This window comes from Engystomops pustulosus, chromosome 5, assembly GCF_040894005.1.
Source record: "Engystomops pustulosus chromosome 5, aEngPut4.maternal, whole genome shotgun sequence".
Classification (NCBI taxonomy): domain Eukaryota; kingdom Metazoa; phylum Chordata; class Amphibia; order Anura; family Leptodactylidae; genus Engystomops; species Engystomops pustulosus.
This window is the reverse complement of record NC_092415.1, coordinates 131,788,939-131,811,754: the sequence shown is the minus strand read 5'-3', so window position 1 is coordinate 131,811,754 and position 22,816 is coordinate 131,788,939. Positions and strand designations below refer to the sequence as shown.

The following is a 22,816-nucleotide window of genomic DNA, read 5'->3' as shown; positions in this document are numbered from 1 at the left end:
GTATAATATACGATAGCCAACATGGGTTTACTAAGGATACAAGTTGTCAGACCAACCTGCTCTGCTTCTATGAAGAGGTGAGCAGATACCTGGATGAAGGAGCTGCTGTGGATATTGTGTTCTTGGACTTTGCAAAGGTTTTTAACACTGTACCTCATAGACGCCTGATCGGTAAAATTAGGGATATTGGTTTGGCAGAAATAATTTGCAATTTGATTGAAAAGTGGCTGAAGGATTGTATCCAGAAAGTTGTGATCAATGATTCCTACTTAAAATGGTCACCAGTTATGAGTGGTGTACCCCATGTTCTGTGCTTGGCCTACTACCATTTAATTTATTTATTAATGAGGTAGGGGCAGGAATTAATGTTTGGTCATCCACTTGCATATAAGGTTCAATATGGGTAAACATAAGGTTATGCACCTAGGGGTATAATAATCCTCATGCAACATATGTCATTGGGGGAGTAAATCTGGGAGAGTTCCTTATTGAGAAGCACCTGGGTGAACTTGTTGATCATAAACTAAATAACAGCATGCAATGTCAAATCAGCTGCCTCTAAAGCCAGCAAGATCACGTATCAAAAGTGCTAGGGATAGGAATGTATTATTTCCAATGTCAAAGGAATTGGTTCAGCCTGACCTGGAATATGCAGTCCAGTCCTGGGCACCAGTCCATAAAAAGAATGCCCTGTAGCTGGAGAGGGTACAACGAAGAGCCACACAAATGATAAGGGGTTTGGAGGGTCTCAGTTATGAGGAAAGATTAAAACAACTAGATTTATTTAGAACAGAAAAGAGAAGACTATGAGAGGACATGATTTATATAAATATATGAATGGTCCATACAAAAAAATATTATGGAAATCAAAAGACAAGGGGGCACCTTCTCCATCTAGAGCAGTGATGGCCAACCTATGACACGCGTGTCAGCACTGATACACGTAGCCATTTTCAGTGACACACGGCTGCTGGAGAAAAATTGCTGTAGTGCAGTTGTCTGGGTCCGGTCGGGCGGTCGGTTGGCGATGTGGTCTGCAGCGAGCGGCTGCATCTCAGGGTGAAGACACACGTGGCGTTTTTGGGCCGTTTTTAGTTAGTGCGTTTTCACATTGCATGCGTTTTTGATAGGTTTGACCAATTATCTTAATTCAAACTGGTCAAAAACGCACTAAAAACGGCCCAAAAACGGACTAAAAACGCCACGTGTGTCTTCACCCTCAGTCAGAGAGATTGCAGCTGCTGCTCCTGTCCTCCTGTCCTGCTCTGCGGGGGCCGCTCAGTGACGCCAGAGTGGAGCGTGGAGACAGAGCAGCCCCAGCTCGCAAAGATGCAACCTATGCTGTGCCTGCACGGGAACATCTACACCGGAGCTGAAGCGGCCTGAAGAGGAGTAACGGAGGCTTGTGGTGTCGTTGGAGCCTGTGCCAGTTAGGTAAGTTAATTTATTGAGTTGAGCTCTGCCGGGCTGGGCTGTGATGTACACTCTTTGGGCGGCACTTCTCAGGACACAAATGTCCTTAAAACTAGCTGTTGCTGGACTGACACAGGTTCGCCATCACTGGAAGAATTCCCCCTCCCCCTCACTTATCTTAGTTCATGGCACCCCACATAAGTTAAATAACAGCAAGACCAACAAAAGAAACCAACTGACAGATTAACAAAGAAGTCACTAAGCAGGTAAGTTAAATAACTATACGTATTTGTTATTTAAACTCTAAATATCACAAAATTAAGGTTTTTTCTCAAGGTGACACACCACCCGAGTTATGCTCGTTTTTTTGGCGAATTTTGACACACCAAGCTCAAAAGGTTGCCCATCACTGATCTAGAGAAACATTATTGCTTCTAGGAAATGGACAGTGCTACTGAGCATTTTATGAGAATTTCCTGGACCAGCTGCCAGCATTGGTCAGTTAAATTCTCTACCATCTCCTGATGCATCCTGCTATCTAGTTATTGCCATGCAGAGCAAAGGCAGCAGACCTATAAAGCACCCCAATAATGATAAGACACTTTACCATCAGCATATTTAACAGAGCCATAGAACATGTAATTTAAAAGCTTTTCTTTTATCTCTATAGATTGCAATATTAATGAAACCAAGAGTGTGGCTGGATGCTGCAACCCAAATATTTTATTCCCTTTCCTTGGGTTTTGGAGGATTAATTGCATTTTCAAGTTACAACCCAGAGAAGTAAGCAACATTTTATTCACATTGCTTATAAGATTTGAATGTATACATGTAATTCTGAATAATAAGTGGGTCACTACGGTAAATCTTTATATAGTGACATGTAATTCTGCATAGCTTTACAGGTCATGAAAACATATAAAAACAAAATAAAACATCGTAGAGCAATGAAACAAGAATGAGGGCCCTACTTGCTAGAGCTTACATTCCATTAAGGAGGTTGGGAGATGACACTGTACCATTATGGGGATAACATAGAGGGAAGGATAAACAGGGGTGGTTAATGAACAAACAATCAAAGAAGTTGGCGCAGCTTGGGATAAATCCTGGAGACATATGTGGAATGTTCTAATACAGATCAGAATAATCTTGGAGCAGAGGGATAAGCTCTCTCTTTTAGCTCACAAATCATTTCCGAGTACAGCATACCCGGGAACTAACTATAAATTCTTCACCAGATGGAACAGGGTTCCATACTTCATAAAAATGTTTGTAGTGGTTTTTCAGCTCTGCTGCTGTTGCAGGGATGATAAGCGGGCGCTCCTGGTGATTTTTTGGAGCAGCCCTACAATTGCCTCATTCTGTGACTTCGGCTATGTGGATGGATAACAAGGTCACAGGTAGATCCATTGCACGCTGGGTCCTTTTACATCACCATGATATTTCCCTTGCCACATACAGAAAGTCTCTGGTTTGGCACCTATTGAATGCCACTAAAGCATGCCTCCCGGGTTGCTGGCAATCTTCTCATCCCCCTTCTGTTCACCAATGTCTGGGGAGGGTTAACAAACTATTGGTTGGAGAGTCTGCTGAACTTAGACCCAAAAGAGCATCTTGCTTCCAGAAAACTTGGTTTCACTGTTCTTTTCCCTCTTCTTCAAATTGAATCATAATTAGAGATAAGCGAACATACTCGTCCGAGCTTGATGCTCGTTCGAGCATTAGCGTACTCGAAACTGCTCGTTGCTCGGACGAATACTTCGCCCGCTCGAGAAAATGGCATCTCCCACTGTTTTGCTTTTTGGCGGCCAGAAACAGAGCCAATCCCAAGCCAAGAGACTCTGCACTCCACCCAGCATGACGTGGTACCCTTACACGTCGATAGCAGTGGTTGGCTGGCCAGATCAGGTGACCCTGGAATAGACTAGCCCCTGCCTGCGCTGCTCGGATCATTCTGTGTCTGGATGCCGCTAGGGAGAGAGCTGCTGCTGGTCAGGGAAAGCGTTAGGGTGTTCTATTAGAATAGTGTTAGGCAGGAGTGATTCTACAAGAACCTAACAGCCCTTCTTAGGGCTACAATAAAAAAAAGTAAAATAAAATGTTGTTTGCTTGTGGCTGGGCTTGCTGGCATTAGTAGTGCAGCTAGTACCATTTTGTGAGGAATTTGCAGGGGGACTTGCTACCGTTGTGTTTAGCTCTTAGTGACACACATATCCACCTCCAACACCGAAGTGGGACAATTTATTAGGGGTTTGAGTAGAATTAGGCAGAGTCTGCTGATATTTTTTTTTTTAGCTGTATTTCATTTTATAGCTCAAACTCCTCTTGCAAAGCAGTGTGCTCTCATTGTAGGCTACAAAATAGCCATAGGAGAACCCCAACGGCTTACTTAGGCCTACAATAGCGTTATATTTCCCTTTTTTTTGTTTGCTTGTGGCTGGCCTTGCTGGCACTAGTAGTGCAGCTAGTACCATACTGTGAGGAATTTGCTGGGAGACCTGCGACCGTTGTGTTTAGCTCTTAGTGACACGCATATCCACCTCCAACACCGAAGTGGGACAATTTATTAGGGGTTTGAGTAGAATTAGGCAGAGTCTGCTGATTTTTTTTTTTTTTACCTTTATTTCATTTTATAGCTCAAACTCATCTTGCAAAGCACAAAATCCAGTTGTGTGCTGTCAGTGTAGGTTAGAAACTAGCCATAGCAATAGGATAGCATCGTTTTGTTAAAAAAAATAAAAAACTAAAAAAAAATTTTTTTTTTTCAAGTTTACACTTTAATTTGGAAAATGTTTAACCCGAGGCCTAGGGGTAGAGGACGAGGGCGTGGACGTCCAACTACTGCAGGGGTCAGAGGCCGTGGTCCTGGGCGGGGTGAGACACCACCTGCTGATGGGGGAGCAGGGGAACGCCGCAGAGGTACACTCCCTAGGTTCATCATGTCTCAAGTTACTGGGACTCGTGGTAGAGCACTGTTGAGGCCAGAACAGTGCGAAGAGGTGATGTCGTGGATTGCGGACAATGCTTCTAGCCATTTGTCCACCAGTCAGTCTTCCACGCAGTCCACCCATGTCACCGAAATCGGCACTCCTCCACCTCAGCCTCCTTCCCCCCAGTCTGCCCCCTCCCACCAAAATTTGGCATTTGAACCGGCATACTCTGAGGAACTGTTTTCTGGACCCTTCCCACAGTCACAAACCACTTGTCCTGCTGCTGCTGAGCTATTTTCCGATGCCCAGGTTTTCCACCAGTCGCAGTCTGTGGGTGATGATGACATTATTCACGTAGTGGAAGAAGTGTGTAAAGAGGTGTCGGACGATGAGGAGACACGGTTGTCAGACAGTGGTGAAGTTGTTGTCAGGGCAGGAAGTCCGAGGGGGGAGCAGACTGAGGGATTGGAGGATGATGAGGTGACAGACCCAAGCTGGGTTGATAGGCCGGGTGAACACAGTGCTTCTGAGACGGAGGCGAATCCTATAGCAGAACAGGTTGGAAGAGGCAGTGGTGGGGCTAGACGGAGAGGCAGGGCCAGAGCTGGTGCATCAGCACCAAATGTTGCCCGTAGTCAAGCTCCCGTGGCGAGGGCTAGATTTTCAGAAGTCTGGAGGTTCTTTAAATAAACACCGGATGACCGACGGACTGTGGTGTGCAACCTTTGCCAAACCAGGATCAGCAGGGGTTCCACCACTACTAGCTTAACTACCACCAGTATGCGCAGGCATCTGAATGCTAAGAACCCCACTCAATGGCACCAAGCCCGTTCACCTCCGGCCGGGCACACCACTGCTCCTTCCCCTGTGTCATCTGCTAGTCAGCCCCCTGCCCAGGACCCTGGCACAAAAACCCCATCGTCGCCTCCACGATCCTCCACAGCATCCACCAGCGTTCAGCTCTCCATACCCCAGACGCTGGAGCGCAAAAGGAGGTATAGCGCAACCCACCCACACGCCCAAGCCCTCAACGTCCACATCTCCAAGTTGCTTAGCCTGGAGATGCTGCCCTATAGGCTGGTAGAGACCGAGGCCTTTCGAAACCTCATGGCGGCGGCCGCCCCTCGGTATTCGGTCCCCAGCCGCCACTACTTTTCCCGATGTGCCGTCCCAGCCCTGCACAAGCACGTGTCAGAGAACATCCTCCGTGCCCTGACCAACGCCGTTTCTGACAAGGTCCACCTGACCACGGACACGTGGACGAGTGCTGCAGGGCAGGGCCACTATATATCGCTGACGGCACATTGGGTTAACTTGGTGGAGGCTGGGACCGAGTCTGACCCTGGGGCTGGTCATATACTGCCGACGCCGAGGATTGCGGGGCCTACCTCGGTCCAGGTCTTTCAGGCCTACTATGCCTCCTCCTCCTCCCACCCCTCCTCCACCTCCTCCTCTGAATTACCATCCTTGGGCATGGCGCCATCAGTCGGTAGCTCTAGGCACAGCAGCAGTGCCATCGCTAAGCGACAGCAGGCGGTGCTCAAACTGCTGAGCCTAGGCGATAAAAGGCACACCGCCCAAGAGTTATTACAGGGCATCACGGCGCAGACTGATCTGTGGCTGGCACAGCTGAACCTGAAGCCAGGCATGGTTGTGTGTGACAACAGCCGTAACCTGGTGGCAGCTCTGCAACTCGGCAGACTGACACATGTGCCATGCCTGGCCCATGTGTTAAATCTCATAGTTCAGCGTTTCCTCAAGACATACCCCAATCTGTCTGATTTGCTCACGAAGGTGTGCCGCATCTATGCGCATTTCAGGAAGTCCAGCACTGATGCTGCCACTCTCAGGGCAGCGCAGCACCGCCTCCAACTGCCCGCTCACCGACTGTTGTGCGACGTGCCCACGAGGTGGAATTCAACACTGACCATGTTATCCAGAGTTTACCAGCAGCGCAGAGCGATTGTAGACTGCCAGATGTCAACTTCCACCAGAACTGGTAGTCAGGTCAGTCAGCTTCCTCAAGTCTACAATGAGGAGTGGCCGTGGATGTCTGATATCTGTCAGGTGCTGAGTAACTTTGAGGAGTCAACACAGATGGTCAGTGGTGATGCCGCCATCATCAGCCTCACCATCCCGCTGCTTGGCCTGTTGAAAAACTCTCTGGTCAGCATGAAGTCGGAAGCTTTGCGCTCGTCACAAGAGACGGGGGAAGAAGATTCCCTTGTTGATAGCCAAATCACCCTTAGGTCTGTTTTTTCAGCGCATATCGGAGGAGGTGGAGGAGGATGAGGAGGAAGAGGAGGAGAATGTTGGCGAGACAGAAGAGGGGACCATTGTTCAGTCCTTCACTGTTCAGCGTGTATGGGCAGAAGAAGAGGAGTTGGAGGAGGAGGAAATGGACAGTCAGGCCAGTGAGGGGAGTGAATTCTTACGCGTTGGGACTCTGGCGCCTATGGCAGATTTCATGCTAAGCTGCCTATCCCGTGACCCTTGCGTTCAAAGAATTTATTCCAGCACCGATTACTGGGTATTCACTCTCCTGGACCCACGGTACAAGCAAAATCTTTCCACTCTCATCCCTGGAGAGCAAAGGAGTGTGAGAATGCATGAATACCAGCAGGCCCTGGTGCACAAGCTGAAACAGTATTTCCCTTCTGACAGCGCTAGCGGCAGAGGGCGTACTTCTGCGGGACAAGTAGCGAGGGAGAGTAGGCGACCAGGCAGCTTGTCCAGCACTGGCAGGGGTACACTTTACAAGGCCTTTGCCAGTTTTATGTCACCCCAGCAAGACACTGTCACCTGTCCCCAGTCTCGGCAGAGTAGGGCTGATCTTTACAGAAAGATGGTGAGGGAGTACGTAGCTGACCATACCATCGTCCTAAATGATCACACAGCTCCCTACAACTACTGGGTTTCAAAGCTGGACATGTGGCACGAACTGGCGCTGTACGCCTTGGAGGTTCTTGCCTGCCCTGCCGCTAGCGTGTTGTCCGAGCGGGTTTTCAGTGCAGCTGGTGGCATCATCACCGATAAGCGTACACGCCTGTCGACTGACAGCGCTGACAGGCTGACGCTTATCAAGATGAATAAAGCCTGGATTTCTCCGCATTTCCATTCTCCACCAGGTGAAAGAAGCTGAACCTGAATAATGTATGCACTCCTCCTCCTCATTGTCCTCCTTTTCCTCCTCTTTGTACACTAAAGCAGAGGAAACTGGCAATTTTTTTGCCAGGGCCAACTGGCTCTGGCTATAGTACTCTATGTATTTAATTTTTCTGGAGGGCCAACTACCTCTGTTTTAAACAATTTTTGGGAGTGCCACATACAGGCACTCAATCTATGTAATTTTTCTGGAGGACCAGCTACCTGCTCCTCTGGTTTGAAAACTTTTTTGGACTGCCACATACAGGCACTATCCAAATTACATTGTCTCCATAGCAGCCTCCACACGTCGTCTTTTTAGCTGCCTTCACACGTTGTCTCCATTGCTACCTCCACACGTCATCACCATAGCTGCCTCCAAAAGTAGTCCATATAGCTGCCTCCATACATGGTCCCCTTATCAAACGAGCTGTGTCAGGCAGAATTTTGGGTTGTTTTCATGGCTTCCACATCAAACTTGTTAACTTTGTCGCCACCCTGCTGTGTAATCCACAAAATATACTGGCAAACTTTTATCATTTACCGATATTATTTCAGCGCTTCTTGAGCATCTGTTTACATTCCCCTCACCCGCCATATCCTAAACTTATAAGAACGCTACTACACTTGATCTTATACAAATGGTTCTTAGAAGTGCTGTTTGGGGAGTAGCCTAGAGACAGGGGCTTGGATTGGCGAAAGCTCGCCTGGCAGCGGAGCACCAGCTCCATCCCAAGATCCAACTAACATAGTTTTAACTGCAGCACCTTTAATCTACTACTAGTTCACTGCCTCAATACATGGTCCCCTTATCAAACGAGCTGTGTCAGGCAGAATTTTGGGTTGTTTTCATGGCTTCCTCATCAAACTTGTTAACTTTGTCGCCACCCTGCTTTGTAATCCACAAAATATACTGGCAAACTTTTATCATTTACCGATATTATTTGAGCGCTTCTTGCTCACCTCCTTTGGTTCCTCTCTGCCACCCATTGGTTTTAAGCCTGAGTCCATTTGGGGTATGTTGCCAAGACACACTCTAGCCTGCCGCTGCTGCCGCTGCCTCTGCATGCCGTCCCCTATAGTGTCAGGGTCAATTATTGGATGTTTTAGATGCTATCTAGCCTCATTCGGTCACTCTGTCATTGCCATGCTGTTGCCCATAGTTTTGGCATAATGGTGCGATTAAGCAGCCTCAGAGGCATCCATGCATGCTGCCCCTGCTGTTTCCTGTCCATTTCCGTGGTGTTTCCATCCTTTTCTGAGGTTCCCAGGTGCTTGGCCAAGCTTCCCTGTGCAGATCCTTGGTCCCCTTGAAAAATGCTCGAGTCTCCCATTGACTTCAATGGGGCTCGTTATTCGAGACGAGCACTCGAGCATCGGGAAAAGTTCGTCTCGAATAACGAGTACCCGAGCATTTTAGTGCTCGCTCATCTCTAATCATAATACCCCAATGAAAGTGGAAAATCCAAAGCTCACTGGTAGGTAACAGTGCCAGGGATGGAGGTAGGGTCTTCCACACCTATGGCCTTTCTTGCCTCCTCCACCTTCCCTTCCTTCTACATTACTTTCAGTCTTCCCTTTATTGTGATCCTTCGTATTCTCCTTCTTTCGATTAATCCATAATATGCACTTATCGCATATTTTATTGTGCTGCTGTAATTGACATAGCACATGAGTTTGTGTATAACACTGATGGTCTTTTGCTGTTTTGGATGCTTATTTCTGTGATAACTTGCATAAAAATTTAAATACATGAGAAACTGAGAAGTGTAATTTTAGAGGGCAGGTATCTGTTGTACAAGCAGTTAAAGGGTGTGTGGTAAAAGCCCTGAATTTGTCTGCAGTAACCGAAGGGTTAATGCGGACATGTGGCAAGCAGTTGTCTGTTTTGTCTATGTTGTCCTAGCCAGCATAGACACCTTTGTAAAGTCCGTACTAGGCTTGCTTATTATGGAGTAGGGGTAAGCTGTTAGTGGGACACCTACTCCATCTAGTCTTCGCTCCTGGATTTTTGTGTAGCCCACTGGTGCAGGTCACAGGACACGCTAAAGCCTGATATACAATCATGGCCAAAAGTTTTGGAATGATACAAATGTTAATTTTTACAAAGTCTACTTCATCAGGTTTTATAATGGCAATTTGAATATACTCCAGAATGTTAACTCAGCTTAACAGAAATTAATTGCAATGTCAATATTTGCCTAGAAAATGAACTTTTTCCCCCAAAACACATTTCAACTTCATTGCAGGCCTGCCTTAAAAGGAGCAGCTAACATCAGTGATTGCTCCATTAACACAGGTGTGGGTGTTGATGAGGACAGGGCTGGAGATCAATCTGTCATGATTAAGTAAGAATCACACCACTGGACATTTTAAAAGGAGGCTGGTGCTTGGCATCATTGTTTCTCTTGTGTTAACCAATCTATCACATCATCAAGGAATTCAAGGAGAGAGGTTCCATTGTTGCCAAAAAGGCTCCAAGGCGGCAGCATAGAAGCCACTTCTCTCCAGAAAAAACATCAGGGACAAACTGATATTCTGCAAAAGGTACAGGGAGTGGACTGCTGAGGACTGGGGTAAAGTCATTTTCTCTGATGAATCTCCTTTCCAATTGTTTGGAACTTCTGGAAAACAGCTTGTTAGGAGAAGACAAGGTGAGCGATACCACCAGTCTTGTCTCATGCCAACTGTAAAGCATCCTTCAACCATTCAAGTGTGGGGTTGCTTCTCAGCCAAGGGAATCGGCTCTCTCACAGTCTTGCCTCAACGCACATCCTTGAATAAAGAATGGTACCAGAATGTTCTCCAAGAGCAACTTCTCCCAACCATCCACGAGCAGTTTGGTGATCAACAATGCCTTTTCCAGCATGATGGAGAACCTTGCCATAAAGCAAAGGTGATGACTAAATGGCTCAGGGAACAAAACAGAGATTTTGGGTCCATGGCCTGGAAACTCCCCAGATCTTAATCCCATTGAGAACTTGTGGTCAATCATTAAGAGACGGGTGAACAAACAAAAACAAACAAATTGTGACAAAATGCAAACATTGATTGTGCAAAAATGGACTGCTATCAGTCGGGATTTGGTCCAGAAGTTGATTGAGAGCTGCCAGGGAGAATTGCAGAGGTCCTGAAGAAGAAGGGTCAACACTGCAAATATTTACTTGCTGCATTAACTCATTCTAACTGTCAATAAAAGCTTTTGTTACTCATACTATGATTGCACTTGTATTTCTGTATGTGAGAAAAACATCTGACACACATAAAAACCAGAGGGCAACAGATCATGTGAAAATATAAGATTTGTGTCATTCTCAAAACTTATGGCCATGACTGTAGACTCCAGGCCAGATTGAGTAGGAAGGGCACCAAAAGGAGATCTGAATGCTGGTTTGAGTCCACGAGCTACGGTAACTGAATGTCTCCATAGCTTGCTGGCCAAGAGAGGGTGCCTGGCAAACAGGTGCATGTATAGAAAGGTTCTGTGATTGCATTTGTTTTGTTTATGCCTAATCTAAGGCTGAATTTATGTTTTGTCATTGAAGTGTGAAAATAAAACACTTGATTTTGACTTTAACTCCTTAAGGACGCAGCCTGTTTGTACGTTAAGGCTCAGCACTTTTTTTTAGAAACTTTTGGTGATCAATTCAGTTTGGAAGTGCCCTCTAAAGGCTTTTATACTATATATCCCCACAAGTTAACCTCTCAACCTATTCAAATCAGCATTTAAGAAGTCTGTTAACCCTTTAATTATTTTGAGAAATCCAATGGATTGGAAATTTTGAAATTTAAATTTTTGATTACGATTTTTCTAATTTAGCCCTAAAATGGACACATTCAGAAGGAATTTGAGGTAAATATACATCCCAAAATTTTTGCCCTGCTTCTTCCGAGTACAGCAATACCAGACATGTGGATGTCAACTGCTGTTTCGTCGCACAGCGATGTCCAGAACAGAGTTCGTACTATTTGGTTTTTGGAAGACCAATTTGGCTGCAAATGTTTTGTGGTGCCCCAGTGTAATTGAAGAGCCCCTGAAGTAACAGTACAATAGAAAACCTCTAAAGATGTCACCATTTCGGAAACTAGACCCCTCAAGAATTTGTGGTTGTGGTGAGCATTTTTAACCTCCAACATGCAGGCCAAAATCGAATGCAAAGTAAATGGTGCAGGGTAAAAAATGTTTTTATCTCAAAAATGTCATTTTTGTGCCTAATTTATTGTGCCCAACACATGCCACTTTAGACAAACATCACAATTGTATATCCAGGGACGTGTGGTAAATCCGGAAACACTCCTTCATGCATAACCCTGGTTTGTCAGGGCACGTATCAAACTGTTATATGGATTCCCTCCTTATGCCCTTTTTGGAGCACACCCAGCACATATTTTGATTCCTTTCCTTGCTGGCAGTTTGGGGAACTTCTCCTGGAAAGTGCTGCCCTGGTACAATGCGTGATGTGGCCTCGCTTCCAGACGTACAAGCACTCCCCCCTTCCTGGTCTCTAAAAATCAATTGCTTGACTACCACCTCTTGAAATTCCAGGAAAGTTCCCCTCTGGCCTGCACATCAATCTAACATGTAAGCATTATACAGTGCCATTTGCATGATGTGCATGACCAGCTTCTTGTACCACACCCCCGACTTCCGCATGGAGTTATATGGCTAAAGCACCAGGTCTGACAAATCCACCCCTCCCATGTAACTATTGTAATCCAATATACAGTCCTGCTTGGGGGTTTGGGCACTGGTACCTCATACAGGGGCAGGGGTGGTGCTGTGCCCATGTATTGTTGTTAGTTACAAGGAGAAGAGGGCTGTCCTTGTACTAACACACAAAACGGTCACTGCTTAGTGCTTGGCTTTCGTGCCTTCTGAGATTTTCCCATAGCAGCGACTTCGGGAGACCTCTCTGATTTTTCCTAACAGTGCCGCATGCGGCAGTTTGTCTGGAAGCGAGACACTTCAACAGGGTAACACTGGTATAAAAATGATCCAGGTAGAGGTGGTAGCCCTGGTCCAATAGTGTGTGCACCAAATCCCAAACTATCTTTCCAGCAATTCCCAGGATGGGGGGGCATTCAGGGGGCACTAATCTAGAGTCCTTCCCTTCATGAACCTAAAAGTGTACCCTGATGCACTCTCACACAGCTTATACATCTTCACGCCATACCTTGCCCTCTTATTGGGCAGGTACTGGCGGAACTGAAGTCTCCCTTTGAAATGTGCCGGGGACTCGCACACTGATATGTGCCTCTTTGGAGTATACACTTCCATAAATCGGGAACTCAGATAAGTTGCATAAGGTCCGGACCTTATGCAACATATAACTGGGGTGGGCAAGGTGCATTGTCAGCAAAATGAAAAACCTATGGATACCTTCAAAGCGGATCCTATTCATCGCCATGTGGAACATTGGGTTGTGATACAGTATGCCTGTGCTCCAATAGTCCCTAATAGCGGGCTTTTTGACCAGTTCCATAAGAAGTACTATGCCTCAATAGTTCTCCATCTCTACTGCACTGACAGGGGTCTACCTGTGGGGTTGCGCAAAAAAAAAAATTGTGGCTTTGGGAAATTTATCGTGCAGCGTAGAGATCTGGGATACCATCAGACCAACTAGGTCCTCACTAAAAAAGAACTTGAAAAAGTCCACTGGTCCGAGCCCTGCCATGTCTCTTTGTATCCCAGGACTGGCCGTAAAATTAGGGACCTGAGGGGCATAGATACTGGGGGTCACCCATATGGGGTCAAAAGTCCCGGGCACCATGGCAGAGGTCCCGGGGACCCCGGCAGAGGTCCCAAGCCTTCTCGGGGGTTTCTCAGAGTCGCTTTGGGAGGACAAGGTAGACAAATAAAATGGACACTCGTTCCCACTAGCTGATTCCATATCAGAGGCCATATAATTATACACCTCCAAATCAGTATATGTCTTCTGGGACATGATGGGGGGGCTAGTATACAACCTACCCTGCACTACATAGAACAACACATACTCCTCTGCAGAACAACACAGAACTGCACAGAACAATACGTACTCCTTCACAGAACAACACAGAACGACAACAAAACGCCTCCTCCTCCACAGAACCCCTACCTCTCCACAGAATCACTACTCCTCCCCCTCCACAAAACACCTACTTCACACGATTCGCACTTAAAAGTGCGGTTTGGGGGGGGGGGAGGGAATACAGACGACCGGGGGAGGGGGCTAGTACAGGGAAGTGGGATTACACTTGGAGGGGAATGAATGATGGGTGTAGTGGTGCAAAATATAGGACAATAAAGGACAGATCTCAAGACACACTGCTCTCCAACACTACCAAACGCAGAATGGTGGTGTTGAAGAGCGTGGAGAGCCTTGGATCCCCCACAGTCTCTGATCGCTGTAATTAGTCCATCTGTACAAACAAGCCTGTGATGTCCGTGGGGACATCCCCCTTCGCGATGTTGTGCGGCGACAGATATATCACTGCAACATCAGCACCAGTTCCTGGTTGGGAAAAATTAATAGTAGTGTTCCAAATTCTAAAATATGGTTATAACTTATATTACTATGTATGAATTCAGAAGGCATTGTAGTACCAGATGTTATCAGCACCAAACCCTAAACATCCCCATGTGTTTAAAGGACATATAACACCAGGATCAAGGATTGTAAACCAATCATACTTACATACAGGCATATGCCCTCTCTGGCATGATCCACTCTTCTTATGTCCTTGTTTTTAAGTTAAAAAAGACGTTACAAATTATAAAAATGAGCCTGAGGGGCTCCAGGCTCCATTAAAACCTACAGAATCAGGAGCCTTTAATTTACATAATTTTAGAAGCCTTTTTTTGGTAAAAACCAGGGCATAAGAAGCTAAAAGAAGAGCGGATCCTGCTAGAGCAGGCACACAACTTTATGTACTTATGCGGTTTACAATCCTTGATTCTAGTGAAAAAGCCGTAGCCTACCTTTCATGTATGGAGACTTGGTCTTGGCACCTGTTGGGGAATGCTGTGACTTATGTTCTGTAGGGGGCACTTTGACTTTGCTAGTCGGGTGGCGCTGTGACTTGGCTACTGTCGGGCACTAAAACTATATTGGCTACTGTGATTATATTAGCTACTTACAATATTGGCTTTAGTGGGAACACTGACTATTGGCTACTGTGAGGTCCATGTTATTACATTGGCTTTTGTGGCGGCACTGTTCCTATACTGGCTACTCAAACAATTCAGCAAACAAGTATCCAGTTTGTTTTATGTAGTTGCCAAAATTTTTATATTGCTAAATCTGCAGAGACAAGTGGTTGGAAGAAGCTGACTTAGCAGCCAGGTAGAAGAAGAAAAGGAAAAATTTTCTAATCAGATGTCATCTGTCACCATATTTATTCTGCTGGTATTAACCACGAGCCCACCATTCTGCAGCATCTCTCCTGTGCTCTTACTCTCTCTATATATATTCTTCTATAGGGTGGAGACAGTGTCAGATTTATCATGCAGCATCAGACACTGTGATAAATGTGGTGCAATATAAGACTGTCTCTATCATTCTTTTAATCTTGGTGCGGGTGCTGTTTCTATGTATTATATTACAAAAAATGGACCAATTGTCGCGGCAGGGGGTTTATTACACAGAGAGACACAAAGCTGCCATTGGCAGAGAAAATACCCATAACCGGACAAAAAAATTTAATGTCTTGTTGTAAAACGTCACTTTTATTAAACGTCAAATTAAAAAATGTGTGTGGAGGCATTACTCCAGAATGCTTTAAAGAATTGAAGTTAAAAGCACAGTAGAGTAGGCTCAATGGGTCAATGAGGAGTATTCACTCACTACTAATGTATCACATTAACATCATACATGCGATCTAAGATCTCTTGGGCATAGCTGTGGCTTGATGAACAAGGTGGCAGACTCCGCTGGATCTCCAGCATAAGGGGTTGCTTTTGGGTAGCTTGGTCTAGGGTATTGTGACAGATATTTGCCTGTCCTCAATCCTTACAAAAAGTCATACTACATAGATCCTAATGGACGTCTCACTAGTATTCATGTATAACGGTTAGAAGACCAGTTACCGCTGACCCCCTGTAAGTGTATGTGGGTTAGTCATATAAAATGACCAGGGCCCTACACAACAGGAGTCTGTGAATGGATAGCGTTCTGGTAGCCACACTATGCTGTCACTGAGAGATACAAGCTAGCTAGTTGTATACTATGGATTTGAATCAGAGCCTAACTGCACTGCTAATTAAAAAAAGGAAATTGCACTTTAGCCCCCCGACATGTTTCACCAGCAAGCTGGCTTCATCAGGGGTAGGGCTATTAGTGTATCAAACATGTATCACACTAACTGGTCTTCTAACCGTTATACATGAATACTAGTGAGACGTCCATTAGGATCTATGTAGTATGATTTTTTGTAAGGATTGAGGACAGGCAAATATCTGTCACAATACCCTAGACCAAGCTACCCAAAAGCAACCCCTTATGCTGGAGATCCAGCGGAGTCTGCCACCTTGTTCATCACGCCACAGCTATGCCCAAGAGATCTTAGATCGCATGCATGACGTTAATGTGATACATTAGTAGTGAGTGAATACTCCTCATTGACCCATTGAGCCTACTCTACTGTGCTTTTAACTTCAATTCTTTAAAGCATTCTGGAGTAATGCCTCCACACACATTTTTTAATTTGAAGTTTAATAAAAGTGACGTTTTACAACAAGACATTACATTTTTTTGTCCGGATATGGGTATTTTCTCTGCCAATGGCAGCTTTGTGTCTCTCTGTTTCTATGTAGTAGCATATGGTTCCGATATCCCAACGTGTACAGGCAATCCCCTACTTAAGGACACCCCACTTACAGATGGACCCCTTTACCCCATCTGACCCCTGGATGAATGCCTCTGAATGCTTTACTTTGCTCCCAGGCTGCAATGATCAGCTGTAAGGTGTTTGTAAAGAAATTTTATTGATAATCCTTGGTCCAATTAGAGCAAATAATTTTGAAAATTCGATTGTAACTGGGACAGAACAAATTTTGCCTGGAGTTGCAATAAAAATACACAGTTCTGACTTGCATACAAATTCAACTTAAGTACAAACTCAAGGAACCTATCTTGTATGTAACCCAGGGACTGCCTGTAGATGCATTGGGGAGAATTTATCATACATAGGTTCTCTATGTATAGGCTGTCTAAGACCATATCGATCTACAATAATCAAAACCAACGAAGCACTCCAAATTTTTGGGAGTGTTGCTTTGCTTTTGATTAATGTATATCATGGTATCTTGGGCAAGAGGATTAAAGGAAACCTTCCATCTCAGATCTACCTATTAGCACCTAAAGGGGTTACCCACCTCTTCTCCCAGTGATCGTGATCGTGCCCTCCCCCCCTGGGCGCCAAGTATGGGGGTGCTGACCATCTCCACGGGAGCCCTGGGGTCTGACTGCCTGCAGGGTCAGAGCCAGCAGTACAATTGTCAGCCTATCCATTTCCATAGGCTGCCTGGTAGAATGCAATGCTATACATCAGTATGGCGGTGTATTAATTTGAACAGAGGGGGACAAAAAAAAAAAGTGGGAAAAGTACCCTAAATGCCCCATATGGTATAAAACAACCAAACTCAACAAAACATGAAAATCACCACACAAACAGCACACATTGGGTCGCATGCGTAACAACCCGTACAATAAAATAAAATCATTACTGAACCCGTATGGTGAACACCTTAAAAAAAACTGCAAAAATTAAGATGTTTGCGCATCCAATTAAACAAAATAAAACACCATAAAAAGTGATCAAAGTCACATTTACCCCTGCTTGATACCAATAAATAGTACAACTCGTACCGCAAAAAGCCTTAAAACAGCTCAATAAACAAAATTATTAAAATATTACACCACTTTGACGGAAATGCAGAATCAAGAAAATGTTTCTCTCCAAATGTCTTTTTATTGGGTAGAACAAGTCAGACATAAAAAAAGCTATATAAAGGAGATTACCGTAACTTTACTGACTCAAAGATAACTAACATGTAAGCTATGCCATATAAAGATAAAACACACACAAAAAAATTTATAAATTCATTACTGAATAATTTTTTTTTTGCAACCCTCCCCCCAAAAAAGCTAATAAAGGTTAAATAATGGGGTATTGTGCCCCCAAATATAGTCCTTGAGGGATCCAGTTTTTAAAATATGTCCACTCTTTGGAGGTTTTTACTGCCCTATGACATAGCACCTGAAATCCAGCAAAATCTGCCTATAGATGCTCCTTCTCTTCCAAGCCCCACAATGCACCCATATAGCAGTTTCTGACCACATGTGGGATATTACTGCACTCAGAAGAAAGTGGGTAACAAGATATGGGGTGCGTTTATTTCTTTAACCCCTTCTAAAAATAAATTTAGGGGCCAAAATAAGGAGTTTTGGAAAAAGATTTTCGCTTACACAAGCCAATGTAAATACTTTCTTTAAACAACCCCTTCACGCTGTGAAGGTTGTATGAAGAGTGCTCACGGGCTGAGCCTTCTTCATACAGAGATGGACTTTGCTGCATATCGCAGCAAAGATCCATCGCAATCACCTGCGGTCGGTGCTTGCACCGATCGCGGGTGTTAACCCTTTCTTTGTGGCCGGCAAAGTCGCTGGCGGCACTTTAAACGTGGCAGCGCATGGGCGCCGCCATCTTACCTCCGTTCGCCGCTCCCCCGAACGTCATCGGGGGGCGGAGATTGGTTGCCATGGTACCCTCGGGTCTTCGTTTGACCCGAGTATTCACATTTCTTCACAAAAAATGACACCTCACACATCTCCGTGCACCTAAGTATGAAAAAGTTAGCATCAGAAGATGGCCAAAAAATTTTTTTCTTTTTTGTACACATTCGTTTAATTTTTGAAAATGTATTAAAACTAGAGATGAGCGAGCACTAAAATGCTCGAGTGCTCGTTATTCGAGACAAACTTTTCCAGATGCTCGAGTGCTCGTCTCGAATAACGAGCCCCATTGAAGTCAATGGGAGACTCGAGCATTTTTCAAAGGGACCATGGTTCGGGAATAAAATGTGTTAATTAATTGAAAGAGAATGTCTTCTGATAAGTTAGCAGATGTATGCAAACATCTGCAATCTATTCTTCACTGTTCCGCGCATATATTATCTCCCAACAAGTTAGCAGATGTGAAGAACAGTGAAGAATAGAATAAAAACAGTGACCACAGGATCATTTAAGTGAAAAACACAGTGAAGAATAGATTGCAGATGTTCGGCACATCTGCTTACTTGTCGGGAGATACGCTGTCTCCGTGCCCCGCTGTCTCCGTGCCCCGCTGTCTCCGTGCCCCGCTGTCTCCGTGCACCCCCTGTCTCCGTGCCCCGATGTCTCCGTGCCCCGCTGTCTCCGTGCCACGCTGTCTCCGTGCCCCGATGTCTCCGTGCCCCGATGTCTCCGTGCCCCGATGTCTCCGTGCCGCTCCGTGCCCCGCTGTCTCCGTGCCCCGCTGTCTCCGTGCCCCGCTGTCTCCGTGCCCCGCTGTCTCCGTGCCCCGATGTCTCCGTGCCCCGATGTCTCCGTGCCCCGCTGTCTCCGTGCCCCGATGTCTCCGTGCCCCGATGTCTCCGTGCCCTGCTGTCTCCGTGCCCCGCTGTCTCCGTGCCCTGATGTCTCCGTGCCCCGCTGTCTCCGTGCCCTGATGTCTCCGTGCCGCTCCGTGACGCTCCCCGATGTCTCCGTGCAACGATGTCTCCGTGCGGCTCCCCGCCGCTCCCCGATGTCTCCTTGCCCCGATGTCTCCGTGCCCCGATGTCTCCGTGCCGCTCCGTGCCGCTCCCTGATGTCTCCATGCTGCCGCTGCCCCATGTCTCCGTGCTGCTCCCCGGTGTCTCTGTGCTGCTCCCCGGTGTCTCTGTGCTGCTCCTCGTTGTCTCTGTCCTGCTCACCGTGTTCTGCAATGTATTCTTCACACATATATATTGTTCTTCACATGCTATTTTGTTCGCACCGTTCCGCGCGTATCTCCCGACAAGTAAGCAGATGTGCCGAACATCTGTAATCTATTCTTCACTGTGGTTTTCACTGTGTTTTTCACTTAAATGATCCTGTGTTCACTGTGTTCACTGTTTTTATTCTATTCTTCTTTGTTCTTCACTGTGTTTTTTTAATTAAATGCTCGATCTCGAGCAGGGGAAATACTCGTCCGAGCAACGAGCCGTTTCGAGTACCTTAATACTCGAACGAGCATCAAGCTCGGACGAGTATACTCGCTCATCTCTAATTAAAACACAATAAAACCTGTATAAATTTGGTATCACCGCGATCGCACCGAACCAAAGAATAAAGCAGAGGTGTTATTTGGATCGCAGAGTGAAAGTCGTAAAAACTGAGCCCACAAGAACATGACGCAGATGCAGTTTTCTTTTTCAATTTTTCCACATTTGGAATTGTTTTACAGCTTCCCACTACATGACAGGGAATAATAAATAACATCACGGGAAAATAAAATTTGTTACGCATTAAGGGGTTAAAACATCTGTGGTGGTAAAAATAAACCTTGACAAATTCTCTGGGGGAGTTTCACTGTTCTCATAGCTCAGGGACTTTTCAAATATATAATGGCACCTGAAAACAACATCATCAAAACCTGTCCTTTAAAAGCTCAATGCCTCCTTCTGCTCTGTGCCCCTAAGGTAGTTAAGGTAGTTTTGACATTTTGGGTATTGCTCTACTGATAAGAAACTGCACAACAAAATCTAAGATGTATTTTCAAATTTTATCCTGGATGAAAGTTTTAAGACCAAATAATCCTTTTATTGTCAAAATTTAAAAATTCCAAATAGAACTCCATTTTTTTTTAAACCGTGATACAGCGGTTTAGGACAATAACGAAAGTAAGCTCCAGCACCAGCTCACCCTGAGCTGGTGCTCGGTATTTGCAGCTTACACCTACCATTTCAAGTGGTAGGTTTCCTTTAACAAAGGCAGTTTCGAATAGTTAGAGGGGTGCAGTTTTAAAAATAGGACAATAATGTGGGAAGTCAATAGCAAGGAAAGTGTCAGCTCACCTGGATCGTTGATGGTATACCCTTGTGGAGCTGTGGAGCACGGACCCTTATCCCGCTTCCAAGAGATTGCTGGGAACCACAAAACTTCTTGTCCAGCTTCACAAACACAGGTCCACGTGCGTTTTTTTGAAAAAACTGTTAATCTTTATTTTCAAATCCAATACATGGGATAAAATCGCATGGAGTCAGTGTGAATCAAAGAAGAATCGCCTACGCGTTTCGGGTAGGTACACTACCCTTATTCATGGCTAACTTAAAATGGTTTGTTCATGGGTTTAAATAGTAGTGTGTTCAATCATGTGACCGGACCTGGGGCGGAAACGTCCGATCCTATCACAGGTGGAACACACTAACTAGCTTCAATACAACAACAGTTAGTAAACATTTACATAAACAAACGTAATGTTAAAAGACATGTGAGGAAGTATGCATGCAGGGTGACTGCTCGTATCCTTAAAACCATATGTGGCCATAGTCCAGACTTGGATTTTAAGTTAATATTGACAGATAACATCTAATCTCTTATTTAACCCCTTTGGTACTCTGGTTTCTGCGGAAAAGATCCAGAACGTTTCACGGTTCAAGAGTTTCCTTCTATGGTCACCCCCACGTACTGGTTTCAACACCTTCTCGATGCCCATACAACTGAAAGCACTGCAATCGCCGTCATGAATATTACGGAAATGTCTTGAAGCCATAGAAATATTGACTGAATCTTTGTTCTTTGCATCAGATAAATGACGGCGAATGCGAGTTTTCAGTGGCCCACTTGTACATCCAACATATTGGATCCGACATATGTTGCATGTAATGATGTAAATGACAAATGGAGTATTACAGTTAATAAAGTGAGTAATTTTAAACTTATTCCCTGTACTTAAAGATAAGAATTCTTTTGAAGGTTCTGCATGTGTGCAACAAATACACTTGGTATGTCCACATTTATAGAATCCTATCGTGGACAGCCAAGTGTTATTCCTATTGTTTCCGGAGCTGAAGAGGCTGGGGGATAAGATACTCGCTAGTGTGGGTGCCTTCTTTGAAACAAACCTGACATTCCCTTCTATATATTTTGCGATCGCATTATCTGTCAATAAAAGTGGTAAGTGCTTTTTAATGATATTTGTCACTTCTGTGAATTGGGAACTAAAGGCAGTGACAAATGTAATTGGACATTGAGATGAGTTGGAGGATTGGATTCGCGTCCTATTTTCACTGGTAAGTTGGATTCTAGGGATTTTATTAACAATATTAGTGGCTCTATTTAGCATCCAGGGTGGGTACTTTCTAGTCATCAGTCCTTGGCATTTTTTCCGGCTTTCCTCAGAATATACTGACTGTTGGGAACAATTTCTTTTAAGTCTTATAAGTTCACCAACAGGTATATTTTTTATAGTATGTGGAGCATGGCATGACGTGGCCTCAAGTATGGAATTCACTGTAGTTGGTTTGGCATATGGAGTAATTGTTACCTGGATTCCACTATTGAGTGTGATATCCAAAAAATTCATGCTCTCAAAATTGGAGCTAAATGTAAACTTTAAGTTCATATGGTTGTCGTTTATATAGTTGTGGAACGCAGCAATCTGTGATTCCGTCCCCTCCCATATCAGGAGCAGGTCGTCAATATAACGACCATACCACCCGATATGGGAGAGGAAGGGATTGTTAGGTGAGAACAGGAAAGTCTCTTCCCAAATCGCCATATAGATGTTCGCCAGGGAGGGAGAACATTTCCCCCCCATAGACGCTCCACATTGCTGAACGAAAAATTTTTTGTCAAATGAAAAATAATTTTTGGATAGCAAAAACTCCATAGCCATAATAATAAAATTCCTCACATGAGGTGCATAATGACTATACTGTGTCAAAAAAATACGATAGTGAATTCAAAGCTATGTCATGTACAAGAGAGGGATAAAGCGAAACTACGTCGCATGTCAACCAACAATATGTGTTTTTCCATGGCAACCCATCTAGAAGTGAAACAACATGTTTCGTGTCACGGAGGTAGCTAGGTAGGGCTTTAACCAGGGGTTGGAGATGGTGGTCCACCCATTCACTCAATCTCTCCGACAAAGATCCTATCCCCGACACTATGGGTCTGAGTGGAGGGGGAAAGACATTTTTATGGATCTTTGGGAGGGAGTGAAAAATGGGGACCACAGGGTTGTTAACTAACAAATATTCGGCAATTCTCTGGTCGAACACTCCCATTTTAAGACCCTCATCAATTAGAACTTTCAACTGTGTTTGAAATTTTTTTGTGGGA

At 45.0% G+C, this 22,816-nt stretch overlaps 1 protein-coding gene across 1 annotated transcript in view; it reads left to right on the top strand.

Moving 5' to 3' along the window:
* The window catches only part of SLC6A18 (solute carrier family 6 member 18), a 212,753-nt gene that overhangs the window by 76,420 nt on the left and 113,517 nt on the right, over window positions 1-22,816 (top strand). Inside the window, exon 6 of the mRNA XM_072154773.1 lies at window positions 2,084-2,196. Coding sequence (XP_072010874.1) covers window positions 2,084-2,196 — 113 coding nt within the window. The remainder of the gene's footprint in view (window positions 1-2,083; window positions 2,197-22,816) is intronic.